Raw genomic sequence first — 24,767 nt, 5'->3', positions numbered from 1 at the left:
TCTAAATAAAAATGTAAAAACATTACAAATCCTGGCAGGGATTATATTGACTTTTATTCAGTTTAACCAGCACAGCATATGTGATGCAGTGTCAATGCATCATTTCTGCCAAAAAAATATTTACAAAGATGTTCAAAAGCATTTTACAGTTATCCCTTAGCAATAGAAAAAGGCAAGCGTACAGCAAGTATTAAGGGGGTTTAAAGGACAGTCAACAGTTAATAAATACATTCAATTACCAAAACTAAATACACCAACACCAAAATAAACCAAAAAAATTTAGTTTCTATATAAGATATACAGTTATTTTTGCTGAGTATTAATAAACACAATGTGACCTTTTTATTTATTTGATCAAAGCACAAGAAAGGAGTTATACTTCATTATCTTATCTTCATTATTTGTTCATGTGGGTATGAGAAACAGAAAGTGAGTTGAAGAGCGAAAGGCAAACAAACATTCCTGCGGAGCAACATTCATTCCTCTGACAATGGCGTGACTATCAGTGACTTATTGTGCCTAATAACTGGTTTAGAAGTTGGAACTGCTTCAAGTTTTCTTCTCCACTCTTCGTGCGGAAAGCTTCACGTCACTTGGCAGGCCGCGAATTACCAGCTCATATTTGATCTGAAACAAAGATGAAGCGACAGTTTTACATTTCTTGTGTATTACCACTACTTTCGCATTTTCTTAAGAAATAGTCAAAGCGTGACTTACCTTCTCCAAAACATTTGCAAGGTTTACACTATCTGTTAGGTCCAAATCCGAGGTGACTTTCATTTGAAGTCCTACTACATTTTCTAAGAGATGCAAGAGTAACGACGTATGAAAAACAAACTCAAAATATAAAATATCCACTTGTTTGATGATGTATGCGATGCTTACCTGCGTATGCCATAAAGGCCCAGCGACCCGGAACGTTTACATTACTTGTGTGCGTGAGATTTTGGACGAGGTTTAGATCGTTTGACCCAGGAATGACAAAATAATTTACAGAGCCTACTGTGTCAAAACCGGCCTATTTAAAACATACAAACACTGTTAATACATGCCAATATATATTAGATTGTCATTGTGATTTACAAAACATTCAGCTTACCTTCCCTGAACTGTATTGTGGACCAATGTCACCGTAGTTCATCAGGATAAAAGAATGACTACCATTCGATATTAAAACCACTTGAAATGAGGCTGACTGAAAAGATTGAAAACGTTGATTGTCATATTTAGTAAAGGCTAATTTGAAAACCCTTTGCGATACAACAAACTTACCGGAGCTGAATGATATAAAAACACATTTGCATCCCAAGTGTAAACAATGTCCCAAGTTGCCACAAAGACCCAAGTGGCACTAAAGCTCAGACCAGGATAATACTGGTTTATATCTTGAGTGGCGCGTGTGAGCACATCTCCAGATGTGTACTCTTGATAGTTCAATGCACCGAGTCCAAAGTCATCGTGTTCACTCCAGAAAGCAGCGATTAAATCTTCTCCTCCATAAGAAGGGTCCATCTCTGGTATTGCTTGACTGAATGAAAGGAGTCCATTATTGTTCACCTGTATCAAGAGAAATCTGTCAAAATCCAGCAGACAAACAGCGAAGTGCGCACAAGTTTGAATGTAGGTTTGTGTTCATTCACATTTAGACTTTAGATAACAGAATTGAATCTTACATATATCTGGTGGTGTGCACGCCCAAAATACACAAATGGACTGGATAGGGTAACTGTAGGATTTATGTGATCTGCAATTATCGTTTGTGTGTCTCCTGCCGCCAAACCGACGGGATAGAAGGTCTCTGGTGTTGCGGAGAGAAGAAACACAAATTGACACAAACGTGCATACAGATGTTTAAGTTTTATACTCACTTTAAACTGTGTGTTCAGGTGGAAGGGTCTGGACTTACCTTCAAATTGTACAATGCCTGTTTAAAGAAAACAAAGAGCACTAAGTCTAAAACATATACCAAATATTGATGACTAGAGATATTTGACAATCATTTGTGATTCTAAATATGATTACAGGTAGGGCTGCAAGATAAAGTTGAAAAGATGCAATAACTTGCTAAATATAGTAATAAGCAATATTTAAACATGTTTCAGATTAATTCTTGGAAAAGAAAGCATCTTTACAACTTCTGTAAATGAACGGCCATGTTTTACTGCGGCACTACATAAAAACCAATCAATGTTTTAGCAAACCATTGCGATATGCACATCACACCTGCAGCTGCAGAAAAACTACAGAGACCACTTCAAACTAACAATATGTCTTCCAATTTCCAAATAGAAATATGGTTTCTATTTGCATTTATTTGCAGAAAACTGGATAGGTGAAAATAACAGAAAAGGGGGCTCAGTATTTTAAGAAAACAAGTTCAGATTCCTGTTGTGAAACAGAAAGGTTCTTCACGGGTTAACGGTTCTTTATGTCACCAAAAGGTTCTTCTGGGGCATCAAATATCCCTTTGAAGCACCTTTTTTAAGAGTCTATATGTATTTAGGAAAAGCTGGATTTTTATCGTCTTGTCACGCTGTCATTCTTCGCAGACTATATGTCACTCCTGCTGTTCAATTTGATCGAAATTCAAAAGACACTTGACTAAAATGACCACAATACATCTACACATAGAAATCATTTGGAATGGTCTCTTATTATTTTCCGTTGCTGATGTATATTTGCCCAATTTGTATTTTGATCGAGATTCACACATGTAAAACACTTACCTTGATTTGCAGAGAAAGCCCAACGGCCTGCAACGTTTACATTACTCTTGTACCTGAGGTTTGGGATGAGGTTCCAATCGGTTGATTCAGGAATGACAAAATAATTTGTGCCTATCGTGCCATAACCGGCCTGTTAAAAACATTAAAGCTGTGTATACATATCAAACCAATACGAAGATTCATATAATGTGTTACTGTGATATAGTTTATTTTACCTCTGCTTGAGCACCAAACCCACCAATGTCACCATAGTTCATCAGGATAAAAGAATGACTTCCATCTGAGATTAAAACCACTTGAAACGAGATCATCTGAGAAACGGTAAAAGAATCGACTGTCACATCGGCTTTAACCGCAACAAATGATTTACACTATAAAACAAACAACACTCTTACCGGGCCTGAATGCTGGTAAAACCCATTTTCATCCCAAGTGCTAACAAAGTCCCAAGTTGCCACAAAGACCCAACTGGCGTTAAAGCTCAAACCAGGATAATAACTTTTGATATCTTCAGTGGCGCGTGTGAGCACATTTCCAGATGTGTACTCGTGATAGTACACTATACCATATCCAAAGTCATCGAGATCTGTCCAGAAAGGAGCGATTAAATCTTCATTTCCGTAAGATTGAAAAGGCACAGGGTCCATCTCTGGTATGGCTCGGCTGAAGGAAAGGAGTCCATTATTGTTCACCTGTATTGAGAGAAATCAATCCAACAGAATGTCACAGAGCTTTGCATTGGCTTTCACATTTAGACTTTCAATAATGGAATTGAATTCTCACATATATCAGATTGTACGAGCGTCCAAAATACACGAATGGCCTCGATAGGCTAACTTCAGCAACGCTTTCGGCAGCAAAAACAAACATTTGCGTGTCTCCTGCCGTCAAACCAACTGGATAGAAGGTCTCTGGGGACGCCAAGAGAACAAACACACACACCGTTTGATAGAGGTGTTTACAATTCACCCTTATTTGAGTGGTTTACTAAGCATTGTGCATCTAGGTTGTGAGAAACACTATTTTCAGTTCAAGAGTTTGTACTTACCTGTAAATTGTGCAATGCCTGTTTAAAGAAAAATAAAGAGTTTTCAATTCCCGAAGAACATACAAAATATTGCACACAGTACAGGTGATGACTATGTAGTAGGATCACAATTATGATTCATGCGTCATGAATGAGAAATTTCACCACCGTTCGGTTCATCATTACTTTCCAAATGTGCTAAAGTCACAATGTAATAGTACAAACGGAGGACATACGGCATACGGAGATGAAATCTACCTTGATTTGCAGAGAACGCCCAACGACCTGGAACGTTTACATTGGTTGTGTCTTTGAGGTTTGGGACGAGGTTTAAATCGGTCGAACCGGGAATGACAAAATAATGTGTGGAGCCTACTGTGTCATAACCCGCCTATTGAAAACATCAAATTCGAAGTAAACATACTGAACCAGTACAGAATATAAACTGTTGTTGATGTGATCATTTTCTTTTACCTCCGCTGGAAAATTGATCATATTAATGTCACCGTAGTTCATCAGGATAAACGAACGACTACCATCCGAAATTAAAACCACCTGAAGTGAGACTGTCTGAAAAGATTTGAAACATTCAATGTCACATTTCCAAGCACAGCAGTTTGTGTCAAAAGTTATGAAAAACAAACCTACCGGAACTCTTTGATCTGTGTGTGCGTTTTCTTCCCAAGCTATGAGGTCCCAAGTTGCCACAAAGACCCAAGAAGCGCTGAAGCTCAGACCAGCATAATAACGGTTTATATCTTGAGTGGCGCGTGTGAGCACATCTCCAGATGTGTACTCCTGATAATAGTACGCACCGAGAGTAAAGTCACTGAATTCAGTCCAGAGAGGAGCGATTAAATCTTCACCATACGGAAAAGGCAAAGGGTCCATCGGTGGCATCTCTCGGCTGAATGAAAGGAGTCCATTCTTGTTCACCTGTATTAAGAGAAATCAGTCCAAATCTACCAGACAAACAGCGAAGGATGAACTAACAGTGGTTTATCAGAGCCGTGTCGATTGAATTCTTACATATATCTGGTGGTACTGCCGCCCAAAATACTGAAATGGACTGGCCAGGTTAACTTGGACGTAGCTTCCATTATCAGCAACTGGAGTTTCAGTGTCTCCTGCTGCAAAGCCAAATGAATAGAACCGCTCTGGTGCTGCAGAAAGACAAAACAAACATTGTTTTACATTTTATTCTCATTTATGATCTTCGTTTAGTTGAGAAACAATAGTTTAAATCAAGGCTCTGTACTTACCCATCCATTGATTACCTGTTTAAAGAAATCAGAGAGAATTCAATTTTAAAACACGTGTGTGAAGAATACTTACGGTACATACAAATATCATACAGGTGTAACAGGTGATGACTAGAAGTGTCAGTATTTGCTGTTACAATTACAATCATTTGAGTCGATTATGAAATTCTTTATCCCAAAATTAGCTGTAAACACACATACAACAGCGGGGACATCTGAATAAACAACACTGAGAATAACATACTTGGAACAGCAGTTTGGAATAATGTCGTTGAAACTGAAAGAATAAACACATCGAAACACCATAAATGAGTTTTTGAAATACAACATGCAAGACAACACATTCATAATTTTGGTCAAGAATTTAACATGAAGCTTTTAGCTTTTAGATCAGAGGTTCTCAACCTTTTTGACTACAAGGCCAATATTCAGCAATATTCAAAGCCCCCCCCAAAAAATCTTTACCCAATAAAACATTTCAGAGCTTGATATTAACTGGATATCGTTTTTAGCTGTTATAAAATGTGTAAATGCTCATTTTAAATCATTTAAACCGTCCCCTGTTGAGAACTGCTGGTTTAGATCTTGTTTATATGAAAGTCTGTATTTACCCGTCGTCGTTGTTGCCCTGGCTGATGAAGAAAAATGCAAAAATAAATAGAGTATTCAATTCCTGAAGAACATACTAAATATTGCACACAGTACAGGTGACTACAAGGCCAATATTCAGCAATATTCAAAGCCCCCCCAAAAAAAATCTTTACCCAATAAAATATTTCAGAGCTTGATATTAACTGGATATCGTTTTTTGCTGTTTTTAGCTGTTATAAAATGTGTAAATGCTCATTTTAAATCATTAAAACCGTCCCCTGTTGAGAACCGCTGGTTTAGATCTTGTTTATATGAAAGTCTGTATTTACCCGTCGTCGTTGTTGCCCTGGCTGATGAAGAAAAATGCAAAAATAAATAGAGTATTCAATTCCTGAAGAACATACTAAATATTGCACACAGTACAGGTGACTACAAGGCCAATATTCAGCAATATTCAAAGCCCCCCCAAAAAAAATCTTTACCCAATAAAATATTTCAGAGCTTGATATTAACTGGATATCGTTTTAGCTGTTTTTAGCTGTTATAAAATGTGTAAATGCTCATTTTAAATCATTAAAACCGTCCCTTGTTGAGAACTGCTGGTTTAGATCTTGTTTATATGAAAGTCTGTATTTACCCGTCGTCGTTGTTGCCCTGGCTGATGAAGAAAAATGCAAAAATAAATAGTAAAATATTCAGTTTGATTGTCTTTATAATAGTCAAATGAAAACTGCTAGTGAAATGACAAGAGCTTACCCAGAGACAGAACTGATATGAACGCCAGAAGATGAATTTGTGAAATTCCCATGATTCCTGTGAGTTCAAACCCAAAGGTAAAACCTGTTCTGTAAACCAAAAAACAAGAAGAATGAATCATGTGGGAAATGAGAGACACACTCTTAAAAATAAAGGTCCATTGACGGATAAATGCCACATGAGAAACGTTTTAGTCCCATAAAGCACCTTTAACATCCAAAGAATCTTTCACAAAAAACATTTCTAGTGGAAAACCTTTTTAGATTATAAAAAGTATAGAGGCGTGAAATGTTTTTTCTTTGGCATTGCCAAACTCTTATAGAGAATCTATAAGAGTATAATATTGCCTGACAAAACCGACTAGAATTAGTTAAAGTATAAACGTTTTTTACTGTAGTTATGCAGCCAGTTGCCAGTAACTTACTGTAAATGTATTTTTATGTAATTTATTGGCAAAAGTGTGTTCAAAGATAAACGAACATTAAACACGAATAAATCTTTATCTTTACAGGAATAAATGATCAAATGACAGCCTCGTGCAAAGCATTCTGGGAACCAGAAATCCACATAAAAGTTGTTTTTCTCATTTTGGTTCCTTTGCATGAGGCTGTTATTTATATTATATGTTGTTATAAGACTTATATCTAGAGTTATATCTTTGAACAAACTGTTGCCAGTAAATTACATAAATGTAAATCGACAGTAAGTTACTGACTAACAGTTTTTTATATTAACGATGTTTTACATTTCATTTCTTTTGTTCTTCTTTTACAGTATTGCATTGTTCAAACGTTTTAGAGAAAATACACTAATGCAACAGGAAATAATAATTATAAAACGTGAAATGTAAATCATCAGCAACTGTAAACAATAATTGTCTAAAGGATGATATTACTTGGTGGAAATGTTTATGATGATTATTTTATTCATCAATAAATGCAACTATTTATGGAACATTGCTTGATATCATAATGCTGCTAGCTTCTATTATATCAAATCGGTCATTGTTTTGTAAAAGATAATTAATATAAAATGAAACATAAACCGATATATATTCGACTTACCTCACGCAGTTTTCTGTGACGCGCTCTCTCACCTGCTGTGGGTCAAACTGTGGAACAGGACACGACCGGTGAACACCTCCTCTGTCAAACAGTGATGAGATATCATTAACACTGTCAGCAAGGGCTTACAAGAAACCTCAACGTCGAAGTAGTGAAACAATTCAAATGTTGTCTTTTATGTAAGATGTGAACCGGTTTAATTTTCTGTCGAATGTTTTGAGAAACACTGAAGAATGTCCAGGTCAATTGTCTATTCACACAATGAGCTTGCATGAGTTTCTGCACAAATTCCTCGTGCTTTGCTCGAGGGCAAAGACTGATGTGATTCGCAACGATATTTAAAATCTTTACATCAGAACACAATGCACAAGCTCGCAAAAACTTTGAAGAACGAGGATATAAGTAGATGTCTTCCCAGAACAGGACAACACACGTATTAAGGTGTCAATCATTATATCATATTTATTAGAAATAACTTTTGAACCGGTTTGTCAATTCAGTTTGTCCTTTGAATTAAAGCAGTTATTAAAATGAACTCATTAATTGTGTTATTTTATTGTATTTGTTGCAGTTTTGACCTTGAATTTCACATGAAGGAATGTGCCGCAGAATTCTGCTGTCGGTGATAACCATCGATTATATCTAAAGGTCTACAATTGCTCAAAATGATGGAGAAAATGTATACGAGTTATTGAGAACATTGTTCAGTATAGAAAACATTTTGGGACTTAAAATTTTAAAAATAAATACCATTTAAAAAAAGAATAGAAAGAATAAATAGCATTTAAAGAGACTGAACTGTTTTTCTTCTTAGGAGGACATTGCCATTGTTGGTCAATTCGAAAAAAGAAAGACAGCTGTACAGTTTTCACTCGCTTATACTATCACTACTTGTGTATTAGTCAGTTGTATCCACACTTGTGTCAGCAAAGCGGGTAAACATGTCCAAACGCAGGACCACACATCACTTTAAAGGGCTTCATAGATGTAATGCATGACCAGAAAAACCTTTAGCTAGACAATTATATAGACTGATTAAAATCAGTGATTTGATAAAATTGGGTGGATGAAACATGTGAGCATAAACAATGCATAAAATGCTTGCCTGGCTTACTTCCAATAAAAACAGAATGGCATTACTGCAAGTGCATTCTTTAAAGGGTAAAGAAACTATTCATGCCACAAATGCTGCAAACCAATTCAACCCAATTCTGTGATCAATCCATTACGGAAGCAAAGATGAACTTTCATATACTATTTACGTGTTTACTAAAGTCATAACTTGCTATTTCAGAAAGCATCAAATGAAACATTTTGAAAGTAGAGTTTTTTCTTGCTTTTATGTGAATCCTGCAGGATTTCTGCTGCACTCGACTCAAACTTTTGCAGGACTTGTGCACAAATTGTATTGAATTATAGAACTATAAAAAATTACAAAATGAAATAAAATGAACGAGTCTAGTTTCAGGTTGGGCTTCTGAATGACTTTCTCACCCTTGAACATCTCCAAGACTCTATTCAAATAACTTAATAAAGTGAACCGAATGAATCTGAAACCACGTTAGGCTAGAGTAAATTGAACCAATGTGAAGTATTAAGGGGATCGATGAAGTGTGATGGAAATCTTCTCTTTGCCAAGATCGATTCGTTTCACATGAAGTCTGTGAAAGTCTGTCTCCCCCTGGTGGTGAATACGAGTTCTTACATTTCACATTTTGACGTTTATGTTCTCTGCCTGAACTGTGAAGTAAACAAATGCTTGTTTATCCTTCACAGATGATTGCAAAGCTAGTTTTGTTGAGGAAAAGGCTAAGAATCGATGATCTCACTGGATTGTCTTTTGTAACTGCAGTTGCATCATTGCGCCGCTGTGGGTCGCTGCCTGCATTGTCATCATCTCCAAAAAGAGCTGAGAGCTTAATACTTTTCACGTGAATATCTATTGCATTCATTTATCATCTGTGTGATTTTAAATATATGTACACTGCCAATCTCAGTCTCTGGCAATTGCTTTTGCATTCGAGTAAAGATGAAGAAATAGGCTTGTTTTTGTGATGCATAACATTAAAGTACAATGCACCCGATCCAGTGAGTGTTCAGATGGGGGCAGTGTTACTCTAACCTTCACAAGTTTCTTCATTTCTCCTGCATTCCCAGTCTGAAGTAAAGAAAGGCATAAAAGGATGATTCATGAGCTCTCGTAACATTTATCCAGGGCTCTTAACTCTCTGCTTCAGTCTCTTCCCTGCTATAAACACGAAAGAACTATTAGGAAACGCTTTCAGATCACACAGGACTATATGACACATGAGTTATTGATACTTGACCTGAAGAAGAGAGCTTCTGGCCTTCAAAGCGCTTCAAATTTATATTGTCATAATGCAACCCACACGAATGAAAAGAAATAACACGTAATACTCGGAAAGACTTTTAATGTCGAATGAATGTTCATCAGTAATATTAAACATCTATGATGAACAGAAACAGATCTGCTGTGTCCCACTCTCAGCCATGTATTGCACTGCAGCATCTGAAATTCTCTTTACTTCGTGTCTATGGCCCGTCACCTAGCAACGCTTCTTACTGTTTTAATTGCTCAGGAAGCACCTGCGGTTCGTAATGATGCTGGTCCTGATGCAAATGTGGAATTCCTTTAATCAAAGTGTAGAGGAATCAGCATCTCTGTAAGTAAACCTCCATCTGTATCCTCGCTCGCACAGCTTCTGAGAGAATGGGCTGGATTGCAAATGCGGAGTACAGGAGAATACTTTCAAGTCTGCGTGTGTCAACACGTCCTCAAGTCCTTGTTTTAACATGCATGGCATTTGAAAGGAATAGCTCCTTATGATGTTTCATCAATATATAAAACCCCGTGCAGCCTCTCACACAATTCAGATGATGTCACTGCCACATTTTACAATCCAGAAGAATCAAATCAATGTCCCACATTTATTTAGCACGGTCTAAAACACCTCATTTGAATAAACAATCCATTTAATATCATGCACAATTTTCATTTTCAAATCTCTATAATGTTGCACGTGGTGTTCTGCATTCAGGGCTTTCGGCTTTAGCAGGAGGACTTCAGCCCAAGGACACAATGTTAACACAGCAGGAACGCAAGCTCAGCATTCGCCTCCAGCCCAAATCCCAGAGGGCCGAGTGATCTTGAGCAGTCTCTTTCACATGCACAGCAAGCAGTGAATGGCAGTGGGCCTGGTGTGCGATCACTCAAACCCTCATTCAACAGAGGGACACTTATATCTCAACCAGCCGTAAATGACTTCACACACCTACCACTGTCCAGTAAGTGACAATTCACATTTTCAATTCAACGCTTGTGCGCTGTTTTGGACATTTTCAATTTTGTTTTCTTTGTCGTTTTGGCTGTGTCTATGCGAACATTATATGTTTTCTAAAAGGTGTCTATTTTTATTGGAATTTTAATATTTAACTTTCATAAATGTTTTAGGAATACTAGGTATATACAAACTGTTACACTCAGGTCCATCTGGACCAAAATGTCCTCATTGTAACCCATTAAAACTACAAAGCCATGCAAGCATAAATCATTCATTTCATATAAAAATCATTTGATTATGTTGGCTAAGGGTTCAAAATGACAAACAAATCATACATTTCAAGAAAATTCAACATGTTCAAATGTGTACTTATTGCTTATACTTTTTCTCCGTTTTAGTCTATGGAGCATTTCAGTTTGTCTGTTTCTGCTGTATTATACACCACGGCAGGCAAACCGAACAAAAGATACAGCTAGAACTATGTTTGTGTGTTAATATAGATGTCAAAGTGTGCTTTCTATGTGTGTACTGAACATTCGTTGTGTTCGTCATATTTTACAACAAATCACAAATCCAACTCCTTATATTCATATCACGGTTTCTTACTGACATTTGAAAATACTTTTCATTCAAAAATTTCATTTTTCGTTTTTTATCCCTTGTTTGCATTATTATTCATTCTAATCGCTTTTATGTGAGATAAATGCCGAACTTCATTATAGATGTAGAAGTTCAGAAGCCCCTCGCAGGCACAGTTTTCACCATGATGTCATAATAGATGTGGCATTACGTGAACAAACAAGGTTAAAAAAAAGTTTATGAGGGTTTTTGAACGTGGACATTTGAATCCATTTTGAACGTATAGGTGTGATTTTATTTCTTTAGAAAATCTGACACTGCTCAAAAAGTAATAATGCAATAAAAATCATATTCTAGTAATATATCCAAGACTGTAGTAATAACAAATAAAAGAAATTGATTCACATCGAGTATATAGAAAATCATTTTTTATAGTCATTTCTCAGGAAAAACAACAGGGTCACTCACCATGTAAACAAAATGGCTTTTAAATGAATGAATGTTTGGTAGTTATGATAATAACTGATTTTAGGATTATATCATAATATCTTGATGACTGTGTCTGGACATCGACATTTTTGTCCATTTTAAGTTCAAACACTGCACTGTACCACATTATTTACTACAGTAAAACGCACCTTACCATATGAAATATCAAAGCAGAGTACATACTAGAGTATTTATTTACTACAGTTTATCAATGCACTATAGTAAACACTACATAATACTGTAGCATACATCAACAAAGTATTAAAAACGATATTATACTACACCGTACTAAAGTGTGCTACACTGTCCTATATTAAATACTGTAGAAAGGTTAAGTATTAACTGTACTACTAGCACGGCAGTATTCTGACCTCAGAAATGTTGAGTGCTATGAGGATGAGGGCTGTGATAACATCTTTTTTTCATATTATCAGATTTTAAGTGTCCGTCCACATTCACATTATTTGTACGGAGGATAAACTCTTATTTGCATCTTTTATCAACCTGAAGTGCTAGAATGTGGTGCAGGTTGCCTTGGTAACCTCTCACAGAGATGAAGTGGAAGAGGATAGATTAAGAGGCTCGACCCTCCAACCATCCGTTACCAAAGTGGAGAGCTTTTGTTTGTTTGTTCTTTAAAAAATCTCTTCAGACTTGCTCTTTTCCATTATGTTACCGTTCCATCTACGGAGGGAAAAATGTAATAAAAATACATATTTCAACTGAAATAAAACAAATCCTGCTTGTGACGTATCTGCCAAACAAACAGATCAAAGTTAAAGCAGAAATCTGTTTCTGAAAGATTGTTTGAAAGGAAGTCACTTACTGCATAATGGAAAACTGAAAAAAGTTACACAGTACACGTGATGCCATCGTGAATGCTTTAAATGTTAGCGTGCTATTAGATTAGATTCAACTTTATTGTCATTTACACATATACAAGTACAGTGTAACGAAATGTATCCGACCTCATCATAATGCGATTGACTGGTGTCTCATTTTCATCACTGTACAGTGTGCACTGCATTGTGGGATACAGTATTCAAGCGTGTTCGTCAAACAATCTCCAAATTCACAATATTACAAGTACAGGTAGATCGTGCATCCTATACAAAAGCTTTGCATTACATATTTAGACACATAAGAGTATTTACCCGAGAAGATCACCAGATAACCAAATGATCCCATCATGGCATGTGATGCGTCATTCCTGCAAAATAAAAAAACTTCAGAACATGATAAATTAAAGTAATAACTTACTTCAATTCTCTCATCACTGCTCGCATCGTTTCTTTTGGCGCTTCAAACCTGCAAAAGACCAAAAGAAATAAACTGCAAAAAATTATTATAAAAAGGTTCAAGGGGCAACATATGAGACAAACACTTTTTGTACCTTTTAGGTGTAGATTCAATATCCAAAAACTTGTTTCTAATTTCTGTGTGTACAAATACACAATTTCTGTGAAACATCCTCTACTCCTGAATGATGTAAGATCTGTAGTGGTTTCTTAAAGGGAAGCCTCTCCAGCAAGAGATTTTAAATGACCAGAAAATAAATCAAGGCAGTGTATCTGTGTTTTCTGTGTGAAGAGACCCGGAGCATTTCACACTGTTAAATAAAAAGAACAAATCTGACCCTCAGCAAATAAAAACTGGTTTGTTGAATAAAAACGTAAGAAAGGAATTAAGACTCAAATTTCAACAACTAGTGAAGAGTAAAGAGAGACGGATGACCTTGAGCATCACCTATCTGATCTAGGTGACCATCCATTAGACATTCAATAAGTTTGGATAAACATCCAATTAAAGATTTTCTTCTGCGGGTTTGGATCAATAGATCAAGGAGGATTTTCATTTCGTCTCTGGCAGGATTCTTATGTAAACAATCCTACTGAAACACGCATCTGGTTTAAAATGGAAAAAAGGATGGAAAATCAATTCAAGTCCATCTTTCCCTCATGTCAAATGTTTTTACTGAATTATTTTACTCGGGCGTAGCACAATCAATATTTGAAAACAAGGGGGATTATTATACAGTTATTGTGGATGCTATTATGATCTTTTTTTAAAATGCTGTTGATGGATAAAGTTTACGAAATTTAACAAATAACAATGAACATCTGGGTTAGTCCAATTCATACACAATATCTGTTTGTCCCAAAATATAGAAAAACACAACACTGCACACGCAAAATATTTGTGCATCATAATCTTTTTAATTCAAAACTATTGTTTGCATAAGAATGCAAATCTATCACACCCATTTGAAAGAGAAGCTCTTGAAGACAGGACCTGGTTTGTGTAGCTTTACCAGAAGACATCAGCACTGATGTTAAACTCGTGTCATTTCGGCTTTACACCGGCAGGCACGCAATAAAATGCACTCAAGCGGATCCACGACAAAATCAAAAGTGTGTAGACGTTAAAAACAGCCCAAGGTTTGCAGTGGAAACTCAAGAAACATCTGAACAGCAGACCCGTGGCTGTCAGTGTGCAGAAATGCTTTTAAGAACAAATGCATAAAGTTCTGACTAAGAAAGATTTACAGCAAATGTTGAGTTTACATTCATTTTGTTGTTGAGTTTTACTGAAGGAGGGAACCGGTGGGTGCTGTTAAATAGCTTGAAGCCATTTATCATTGGAGCATCCTGCAAAACAAACACGATCTCTTTAAACTTCATATAAACAAAAACAGCATTAAAACGCTTATATATCAGAGTATGAAACTTTATTAAGAGAGCCAAAAGGAGATCACATGCCTTCAAAAAATCTAATTTGAACTTGATAAAGCATCATTTTACAATATCCGTGGTCATAAAGAATTATTAACCGTGTGCATTTTCTTTAAAAGGGCAGGGTGCCTGCTGTCCTTTCAAATATTTTTGTTTTACATGTTCAATTATCCTTTATTAAGATTGTATTCAAATGCATGAGAGAAACATCATCACCAGTGGTCTCAGACTGCACGCAAATCCTAAGGAGCTCTTCATAAAGAGAAAAGATGCTGAGACAATGAACCTTTTTATTTCCCAAGACAGATTTCACAAACGATCCAACGCTCTTCTGTAGAAGTGTTTCTTATCTCTGAACCCTGAGAACTTCAGCCGGTCCAAACCTCAGACACAAAGCTCTCGCTGGAAATCAAGCATTGGAAAGATAATCCAGAAATAAACCTTTCATCTCCACCGTCCACCTGCTGAGACTATTACATGATGTCCACAGCAATAGACCGACTCTCAGCCACCATAAGAAGAGAGACCTGAAATATAACGTGATATGTAACATCACATCTTCACATTTGACAAATATCAGAAATATATACGAACTCATCATTTACATGAACAGATCACCGCATCATTTTCTCTCATCATAAAAATGTTTTTGAACGTCGGCACTGCTCTTTTTTTCATACAGATCACAGAAACAAAACGCAATCAGATCAGAAATAGCTTGAATTCAGCCTTCAGCCTCTTCTGTGCGAACATCTAGCAGATAAACTCAAATCTCACCAGCACAAAGTGATTCACAGACAACAGCAGAATTTCAACAGCCTTCATACGGACCATCGTGTGAGCGACACATTGTCATCATTGCCAATCAAAAGTGAAGACAATATGTTACTCGGATATTATCAATCTGCCGTGACAGGACATCTTTTCACACCGACTGACGGCCTGTTATTGATTTCCTGACCAGAGATGTTATTTCAGCACATAAATGACACTGGCTTCGTCCATTTATTTCACTCATGGGCTTGTAAATTGCTTAAGCAAACGTAATAATCTTTTCCCGTGAGGTGTCAGCCTCATCATCTGTGATGTGGCACGTATAATCTCAGGCGACACGACCGCAGTCTTTCATGTATGCGTATGATGCTTTACACAACTCAAGCGCCACTCAGATCGACTCTAGTGCAATTTCAGAGACTCGTGTGTTGAGTTTGAAAGGCTTTTATGAGCGATTGCATACATCATGAACGCTCTGAAGATATGCTGGGTTGGTTTCAACTTATGGTTGGGTCAAAAGGGAAAAAGCCCAGTCGTTGGGTTAAATAAACCAAGTAAAAATTGCCAGTCGGGTGATTTATATGTAATTCTAGAATATGAACTTTCTTTGTAGGCTAAAGTAAATGTTGAATGAGATTAAATCCGTTTAGACGGTGATACCCCAGTGTATCGTGGGAAAGCGTTCGGCTCAGTCAGGGTATTAATGTCACGGTGTGGCCGGATCTGTTGCTTTGGGACGTTCCTGTTAATGACTTGGCACGACACATTCTGCTGTTCTCAGAGCCCCCGAAACAACAAACCTGTCTGTACAACTCCTGTCCACGTCATACATCACCATGTTTCTATTACACGTGTTAAAACACATTACAGTAACACTTTACACTAAGGTACCCCTTTATGAAGCATTTATAAATGTGTTATAACTGCATGAATAAAAGGGATTCTAACTAAATGCCTGCCAAATAGTGAGCAGGTATAAGAAAAACAACCCTACAGTGTCCAGTCTTACAGCCTATATTGCAAACAACATCAAGATAATAATGAATCTGCTTTTGAGGAGAAAAATTTAATAAATACATTTATTAAGCATTTATAACATGCGAGTTAAACATGGCTGACTATTTGGCAGGCATTTCAGTAGAATCCCTCTTTTTATTCATGCAGTTATGCTTTATAATACATTTGTAAATTAATTATTAATCATTAATTCAAACGTTTATAAATGCTTTATAAAGGGTACCTTAATGTAAAGTTTACCCATATAACATACAATAGTAAAAATTTAAAAACACTTTAAAGAGGGAAATTATAATACCACCAAACCGTAATACGATGTTGAATGGATGTTTAAGCACTTTAAAGTCTTCTTTTGTTAGACCTCCAAACACACACATTAACAAATCTGAGCAAAGGATTTCATGATCCTGTAATGTTTTCATAAATCAGAATGCACGCATATCATATATTTCTCTAATGATGAGTTCATTTCATCAGTCTATGTCTGTCATCTGTATATCAGTTTTGTTTGTGTGAAAAGATTTAAGCTTCAGATATAAGCACGTCATTTAACATCATTCAATATCACGGACCGCAACAACATGACTGCTGTCAAAGCACATTTACTTAAGCTACTTAAGTGCCTGAAAGTATTTATGCATGAATCATGATATAGTCTTTCTTAATCTTTTATTAAACAAATATTTGCAAAGCAAGCACGTCAACCAGTATTACTGTGACTAGCAGGCGTCGAACAAAAACGGAAAGCTCTTCAGGTCTGAAGGACTCCAGTTAAATACATATTCAGTTGTCTCGGAATTACAGTAAATTACAGTATTTTTATCTCAACACAAGAGCATCTGTCAAGCTGACACTCTGGAGTGTGAATCAGATCTTGTTTTGAGATCAAATGTTTTGCATCACATTCAAGACAATGGGAGGTTTGTCTCAGTGGATGCATGTGACCTCGGACATCAGCGTCATGTTTGTAACAGGGAAGTTCGCCTGAGATTCCTCGAGGGAAATCGCACCTGTCATGTGTTCTTTCATTTCTTCTCTATTGACTTACATTATCTGAATTGACTTCTGAATAATACTATACACTAATACTTCATGTGATTTTTACCCTTAAATACCGTGGTACTTTTGAGAGTTCAATGAGTAAAAGTTAAAGGTTTAGAGAAACTTACCTCAAGCTCCTGACATCAAACATCAGAGGACCTTCCGAGATTTTAAATCATCCAGACAGTAAATATACAAATACATAGATTTTGAGTTTATTCAGAAGTCAGTAGTGAATTTGGAGCAGTTAATGTAATTGATACACATGGTGTTGATATTATGTGGTTTATACATCATGACCTTTGCTTTCACTCCATATGACAACAAAGCACAATGAAATCAATAAAAGACGCATTGGAAATATCTTTATACTGTCCCTCTCATATTAAAATCAATAAGCCCCTTTTCGGATAGAAATGCCAATTATGTTTCTGCACATCGAATACAAAAAAGGATTAAAAATGGCTTTCGAAAAATAAAATAAAATCATATATACAAACCTCTGTACATAAATGTGTATATATATTGAGGATAAAAGTATCAAGTAAAAAACGTTGATTATGTAACAAACCCCTCAGATACACCGAGTGGTTTGTGTTGGTCCTGTGTCTTAATGACAATGTGCGATTTCACGTTCCAAATCGACTGTCTGTCTCTCAGCTTGAGTTTAACTTTAACATCTGTCCAAATTACCCAGAATTCCCAGACTCGAGACACAGTGCATCTGTATTGACTCGCGTCTGCAAAGATTCTGATATTTGCTGACACCTAAAGTAATGTGAGCCAAAACAACATACTGCAGAGGCGATTCAGCAGCGGACTGATTCCTCTGATGAGATCGTCTTCATGCTCATGTAAAATCATTGGATGGGGAGGCGTCTGTCTCGATTTGGTGATGTTGTCTTCTCTCTTACTGGACTATTCCAGAATCGATGGAGGTCTGCTTCCGTGTGGTCTTCGGAGGGGGAGGAGGAGGGGTCTTGCTGGGTAAGGGGGGAGGAAGATGCTGAAACAAGAAAGGACAACATTTATTTATTGTATGACTCAAATGCTCTTATCTATGAAGCCATTATAGTTAAGGGGACAGTTTCAAAATGGTTTCATCGTCATGTCATGTCAAACCTGCGTGACTTACTTTCTTCTGCAGGACAAAAAAGAAGATAGTCTGACGAATGTCGATAACCAAATCACATTGTATGAACACACAACCACTGAAACATTTCTCAAAATATCTTCTTCTGTGTTCCACTGAATAAGAGTCATCTTTAAACTATAAAAGTGAATAAATGAGGACAGAATTGAGATCTTTGGGTGCGTTATCCCTTTAAGAGATGCAAAAATGAATCTTGTCTGTCGTTAATACTTATTCAAAAATAGACTTTATAAGGAGCAAAGAACAAACATATTCATAAAAGGTCTGTAAAAGTCTTTTACAAATCTAAAACGCCATTGGTTGCTTGTTCATACCCGTTGGTGAGGTGGTGGTGGAGGGGGGGTCGTCGGACTAGCCAGGTCTGAATTGTCCATTAGGTTTCCATAGTCACCCATGCTGCTTTTGACAGGAAGTGGAGGCGGAGTTTCCCCATAACCCGTCCCGTTCAGCTCAAGATCTGCATACAAACAATTCACAACCAAATCAATTAGCCCAAAGTGTACTTAGACCGAGCGTAAATTGCTTTTATAAGCAAGAGGTACATCTCCATTTTAAAACGCTTCTTTTATGTTTTGCAAAGAGACTTGAACACACTCGGTTTGTCAAATGATAGTTTATCATATCCGTACAGTAGCAAGCGTTCAGCAATACAAATCTTGACACTATTTGCTTCAGTTATGATCAGAGCCGAGGCTGGCAGCCACTAGCTTTTTTTGTAATATATTTACGACACGCCTTCAATTTTCTCACGAAGGTCTGTACTCACATTTTTTCTGTGATATGTGTTTCAAAATGTGTGAAATAATTGACTTTGCAATATCAAAATAAGTGAGGTGGCCAATCTGATGAAAGAAGGCGGGAGTTACTGGTTACAGAGCCGAGCAGTGACCAATCATATCAACGACGGAGCTGTTCAGCAAGAAAAATGCTTTAGTTTTAAAGACATCTTGTAAGTGACATCCGACCGTATTCACTAATGCAAATGACAAAATCTGATATAGATAAAAAACATGTAATCCCAAGCACAGCTACAACTGACAGACTTTGGTTTTCTGATAGAAAATAGTCAATTGTATTGGAGGCACAGGGGGACCCACAAATAAAAATGATTATATAAAAATAGCGTAAAGGCTTGGTAATGATTAATAATATAGAAACTGCATTAGCTCTGGCATCACTGAAAGAGATGAGGATTTGTATTTGATAATCTAATGCAAAGACATTCATACATAAAAGGTAGATAAACAAGTTCAAATACCTTATAGGGTTCCCGTTCAATTTGACAAAAGTTTCTATATATCTGTTTAAATTCTCTACTACAAAGATCTGGATTTAAAAAACAAAAGTGTAATCTAAAGAAACAGCCCAGTGGTGAGGCGGTGAAAACATATGAGCAGATCTCAACAGAGAACTAGAACAGTGAGAGAGAGAGAGAGAGAGACTTGCACTTAATTCTCAGCCCAGAGATGATGACATGTAGTGCAAACGCTGAATTCAGACAGAGAGCCGGACCCACGGGAGATCTTCAGAGGAGACTCACTGAAAACCTCTGCAGTGTCCCATAATTCCCTGCTTCACATCACAGCGATACCTTTATCTGCCATCGCACTAAAGTTTGCCAAACGCCATCTGAACGCAGCAAAGACAACCTACCGGCGGTGAGGTTTTGTGTGGAAGAACATAAATAAAGTGACTGTATCCATCAGAAGGATTTGAAGAAACCTTATCAGCAATTCATCATAATTGAGTCCCACTTATTTTAAAGTGATAGTCTAATTCTGTCATGATTTCGTCACCCTCTCATCATTTCAAACCATTATGACTTTCCCCAAAGCACAAAAGAAGATATTTTGAAGAAAGTTGGTAACCGATCAGCCCTGGACCCCATTCACTTCTATTGTACGGACACAAAACCAATGCAAGTGAACAGAGCTCAGTTAACAACAAGTCACAAGATGGTGAGCAAATCATGATTTTTGGATGAACTATCACTTCAAACTGCAAGAAGACCCTTCTTTGCAAAACAAGCTGAAATATATATTATAATATTTTCTCCCTTAAGAGATAACTAAACTTCTACATCTATAGTGGCTTGCTTTGTCAAAACAAGCTTAATCTGGTTTCATTTCAGGAGAATATTTGAGACATCAGTGTCACACGTACTGGATCCAGACAGTAAGCTGAAGTGTAGTTTGGCCCGTGGGGTGATGGGAGGAGGGACGGCGGAGGCGCTGGAGTTAGCCGGGGCTCCCGGCGACACGGAGAGCCGCTTCTCCCCCAGCAGATTGATCACCTGACTCTTGGGTCTCTGGGGTCTCAACGGGCTGATCTGAAGAGAAGATGGACAGAAAATGATCATGTCCTAACTTAATACACATCCTAACCCAATGGAAGGTGACTGAATCAGAAAACTAGGACTCGTAGGACAAATATTATTATATGTATAGCAAGCAATGCGATTCTAAAATAGGCAAAATAATATGACCTAACACAATATGAAAAATGGTAAAACTAACTTTTAAATGAGATTCAACCCGTTTTTTGAAAAAGGATAATGTGAGTTGTGTGGTTGTTATTGAGGAATATCAGATGATGATAACGGTGACAACAGAACACAGTGAATATATACAGTAATACTGCCGAGGTAATGTTCATGAATAACAAAACTCAAATGTTCATCCATTCAAACAGTTCAGATCCATTTACATTCACATACAGGTTTGCCTAATGCATTATTAAATATGCTTATAAATAATGTGTGTTGTAAATGACATCATTCATATAAAATATGTAGGATGTACATCAGACACAGAATGATGCTTTTATCTTATTGCCTATTTCCAATAAGGGAATAACTTATGATCGGTGTGTCTACAGTACAATTTCACATGTAGAGAAAGTACTTGACTTTTTGAGAAACTTTGTCCATGTGTTGCAGTTCAGAATCAAGCATGAATAACTGATAAGAGCAGTAGCCTAAAGAATATGGTTGCATAAAGTCAAATATGAATCACGCTATGACACATAACTCAGATTGTTATGAACGGTGGCCTGTGGCGGCGTGAGGGTCTTTATAATAAATGATAGAACATCAGATCCATCATGTGCGCCGCTCTTCTGTTGTCCAGGACCTCAAGGTTACATTAATTCCTCACAATACAACATGAGTCAATGAATCTAAGCCCGGCCATTTATATATTCTCATTAAAGCCTTCTGAACATCTATTATCTGTTCAGTACGACTGATTCATCACATTTGTTCCTGTTCAAAGAGCTTGAAGAAGATTCATTAGATGACCGGATTTACACCTGTGGCTCTTTTTGATTTACAGAACCCATTGAGAGGGAAACGTTTGCTTGTCTAAAACAGATGTGACCAAATTCAGACCAGATTCGCGAATATCTCTTTTGATATGTATCATTTAAATGTATTCTATCTTAGATGATTGTTTACCCGTTATTTATATGGAAGAGCAGAGCAACCCTATGAATAATGTAGATTTGATTGAATTCTTGGGGTCATTTTAATATGTTAGGTTTGGTGAGAACTCACTGTTTCTGACAGTATGACCGCTTCACTGGGCTGTAGGGTCAAATCGGCCGTCTTCAGCTCTTTATCAAACAACTCCTGATGTTTACTGTTCCTCTTCTCCTTCTTCTTGTCTTTCCTCTCTTTCTCCGTCTCGTCTCGATCCAGCTTGTCCTGAGACTTGCTGTGCAGCTTCTTGGGTAGTAAAGGCTCCAGCGCGAAACTGTCAGTGAGAAAATTGAACAGAGGAAACTTCTTTTCAATATCAGAGACAGGATTCTTCTAAAGGTCCTGTGTAAATATTTGCACTCATTTGACATTTAGCTTCAACTTTAATCCCGAGCATCACGTTTCCGGCATGCAGTCTCTGTAGTCATGGCAACTGCATCATATAATCGAAAACGCAGTTCATACTTCATCACATATTCATCCACGCACTGCATATCGAAAGGTCCGACACTACACTATATTTTCATCGCAAGCAAGAGTTTCAGAAGGTGTTCGCGTTTTTACGACTGTCTGAACTGGGAAATAAATCAAATGTCGTCATTATTGGATTTCAGAAGGTTCAAACCAAACTCTTTACCTAAAATGCAGCGCTGCGGGGTGAGAATCCTACATCATCCGCACAAACACAGTTCAAGCGAAACCCCAGCATTAAAGTGTGTGTGTCCTCTGGAATCTGCTGATCTGACCGATAATGAACCTCGTAGGCAGTTTTGTAAAGAGAAGCGAGAGAAATGAAGCTGAATTTGGTTCCACAGAATCTGCGCGGCCCAGTTTGCCTGAGACAGAAACCCAAGCAAACTTTTCTCAGGAGAATCAAAGATGGATTAACTCGTCAAATGAATGTAGCTCTCTACATTTAAACACCGACCGAGATAGGATCACCCCCTTCAAACATACACTAATGAATCTTTAAGACTGGCATCTGCCAAGCTGGCACCAAGCTGCCGGGTGAACAGCGTTCCATGTGTGACACGTGTTCAACATTAAATAAAGGTCAGACATAAAGTTCTTAAAGGAACAGTTCACCCCAAAATACAAAATTCTGTCCCTCACAAATCTGTATGTGTCTCTTTCTTCAGTGGATCACAATTTTGAGGAATGGGGGTCTCGGGGGTCTTGTGTTTAATGTTGTTTGGTTACCAAACAGGCAAATCCGTGAATTAAGGTTTTACCAATGGTTTTTAGTATACTAACAGCACAGATATCAACATTTGATGGTTTAAATATCCATGTGAGGTTTTAAAAGCATTTGTTTTATTTTTAGTGCATGATTTTTCATAGTCGGGTAAGTACCATTTTCAGGATTGTCACATCCATAACGCTATATATTCCTCATAAATGGACACATGAAAAAAGTTTTGTGTTTTTGCACAGGTTTGTGCATTTTAATTCACAGAAATCCTACAAAGTGTGACGTCCCCAAAAAACTGTGTCCTTTTTTTGTCACATCCATAACGCATGTTCATTTCCCTTTTTTAAAATAGAAAATTTGTTCATAGACTGATGTCTTCCTGATGTTTAGACTTTAGACTAATAGTGGGATTATAACACTTAGCCCTATTAAGCGAATCTCTCAACAAGGGTTTGGGAAAACAAACAGATGGTTCAATATATTCGTTACAAATTGATTCTCTGAGCATTTTTGTCACATCCATAACGCAAAATATCACGCCCATAACGCTGGAATTGCCCAAATGTCTTTGGCAGAAGAAAGAATGTCATCCAGGTTTGCAAAGACATGAGGGCGAGATGAAAGATAAAAAATGTTGGCATCCTGAGATTCCAGATTTTCAAATAGTTGTATCATACATCAATGGAAAGCTTATTTATTCATTGGTTATAAGAACATTATACATTTGTATAAATCTCGATTTCAACAAACTGACCCTTATGACTGGTTTTGTGTCACACACGCACACATCATTTCATCGGATTGTCTGTGAACGGATGGGACTTGAGATCTTTGCTAATAAGAGCTTTAACTAATATGTTTCATTCTGAGTGTGATGAAATGATGTGTCCAGAGACACAGCAGATGCTGGAGTGCAGAAGTGCGTTATGGATGTATATGCTCGGATGAGAACAGGCCGCCCACAGCGAGACGACATGGAAATGATGAAGTGTGGAGTTAGTGAAGTATGGCGTTATACTCCCGGAGAGACACTGTTACTCCGACTGCAATAATGTTATTAATAACATACATCGTGCTCAACAGATTAGTCTAGTTAGCAGAGGTTATTACTAAAACGAAATCTAAAACTCATAGATCTAGGTTTGGTGTGTGTACCCGTCTGATCCCGGTCTGGAGGGGGAGTTGTCTGATGATATGGAGGTCACAGACGCGACAGACAGAGGTCTCTGAGACGACGGCATGGTGAAAGAGCGAATCATAGACCTCGGCCGACTGCCACGCCACTCGTCCGACATAGAAGGCTGAAAAACACAAACGCAGAGTTTATACCTTTATGTACAAGTTGGACTTTTCTGTTCGGTCATAATTGACTGGAATACCAAAGATGAAGCAGTCGACCTGAAAAAAACTTTAGACCTGACTCACAATGACTTTTGAGATAAAACATTAGGAGAAAATGACAGAAGAGAAAAACAACAGGAGAGAAGAAGGTCGAATCGCTGCTGAAAGGCCAAACTTATGGCGTGAGAGCTCTGGCTGCATTAATAACGTTTTTATTTCCACATCTTGCCAACTGTCCGCTGT

The 24,767-nt window shown here is 37.3% G+C and overlaps 2 protein-coding genes across 3 annotated transcripts in view; both read right to left on the bottom strand.

Annotated features, from left to right (window-relative positions):
• Positions 1 to 33: 33 nt before the first annotated feature.
• LOC306905383 (sushi, nidogen and EGF-like domain-containing protein 1) lies at positions 34 to 7,576 on the bottom strand. The gene is made up of 19 exons (XM_079475954.1): positions 7,427 to 7,576; positions 6,363 to 6,451; positions 5,936 to 5,956; positions 5,627 to 5,647; positions 5,246 to 5,292; positions 4,783 to 4,916; positions 4,402 to 4,689; positions 4,228 to 4,323; positions 3,997 to 4,144; positions 3,510 to 3,637; positions 3,122 to 3,418; positions 2,942 to 3,037; positions 2,712 to 2,856; positions 1,674 to 1,798; positions 1,273 to 1,557; positions 1,100 to 1,195; positions 886 to 1,018; positions 718 to 800; positions 34 to 627 (listed from the first exon to the last, which is right to left on the bottom strand). Coding segments are annotated over exons 7-14 (1,164 nt in total). The 5' UTR covers positions 4,654 to 4,689; positions 4,783 to 4,916; positions 5,246 to 5,292; positions 5,627 to 5,647; positions 5,936 to 5,956; positions 6,363 to 6,451; positions 7,427 to 7,576; the 3' UTR covers positions 34 to 627; positions 718 to 800; positions 886 to 1,018; positions 1,100 to 1,195; positions 1,273 to 1,557; positions 1,674 to 1,796.
• A 9,976-nt stretch (positions 7,577 to 17,552) lies between these two features.
• dock1 (dedicator of cytokinesis 1) overlaps positions 17,553 to 24,767 on the bottom strand; it is a 183,127-nt gene continuing 175,912 nt past the window's right edge. For both annotated transcript variants that reach the window (XM_079475850.1, XM_079475851.1), the window contains exons 48-52: positions 24,339 to 24,484; positions 22,067 to 22,265; positions 20,677 to 20,842; positions 18,828 to 18,970; positions 17,553 to 18,366 (exon numbers count right to left, since the gene is read on the bottom strand). In XM_079475850.1, the coding sequence (XP_079331976.1) occupies positions 18,271 to 18,366; positions 18,828 to 18,970; positions 20,677 to 20,842; positions 22,067 to 22,265; positions 24,339 to 24,484 (750 nt within the window). In that variant the 3' untranslated portion in view covers positions 17,553 to 18,270. The remainder of the gene's footprint in view (positions 18,367 to 18,827; positions 18,971 to 20,676; positions 20,843 to 22,066; positions 22,266 to 24,338; positions 24,485 to 24,767) is intronic.

Source organism: Barbatula barbatula (genome assembly GCF_947034865.1).
Source record: "Barbatula barbatula genome assembly, chromosome: 16".
NCBI classification, from domain to species: Eukaryota; Metazoa; Chordata; class Actinopteri; order Cypriniformes; family Nemacheilidae; genus Barbatula; species Barbatula barbatula.
Note: the sequence above shows the minus strand (reverse complement) of the source record. Positions and strands in the feature narration are given on the sequence as shown.

Excerpts from the sequence above, each read along its gene's own strand:
- LOC306905383 (XM_079475954.1), bottom strand. The coding sequence starts at position 4,653 with ATGCCACCGATGGACCCTTTGCCTTTTCCGTATGGTGAAGATTTAATC. Across the intron at positions 3,038-3,121 it reads TTTACCAGCATTCAGGCCCG|ATGATCTCGTTTCAAGTGGT; the intron begins GTAAGAGTGTTG and ends ACCGTTTCTCAG. Across the intron at positions 2,857-2,941 it reads GGTTTGGTGCTCAAGCAGAG|GCCGGTTATGGCACGATAGG; the intron begins GTAAAATAAACT and ends TGTTTTTAACAG.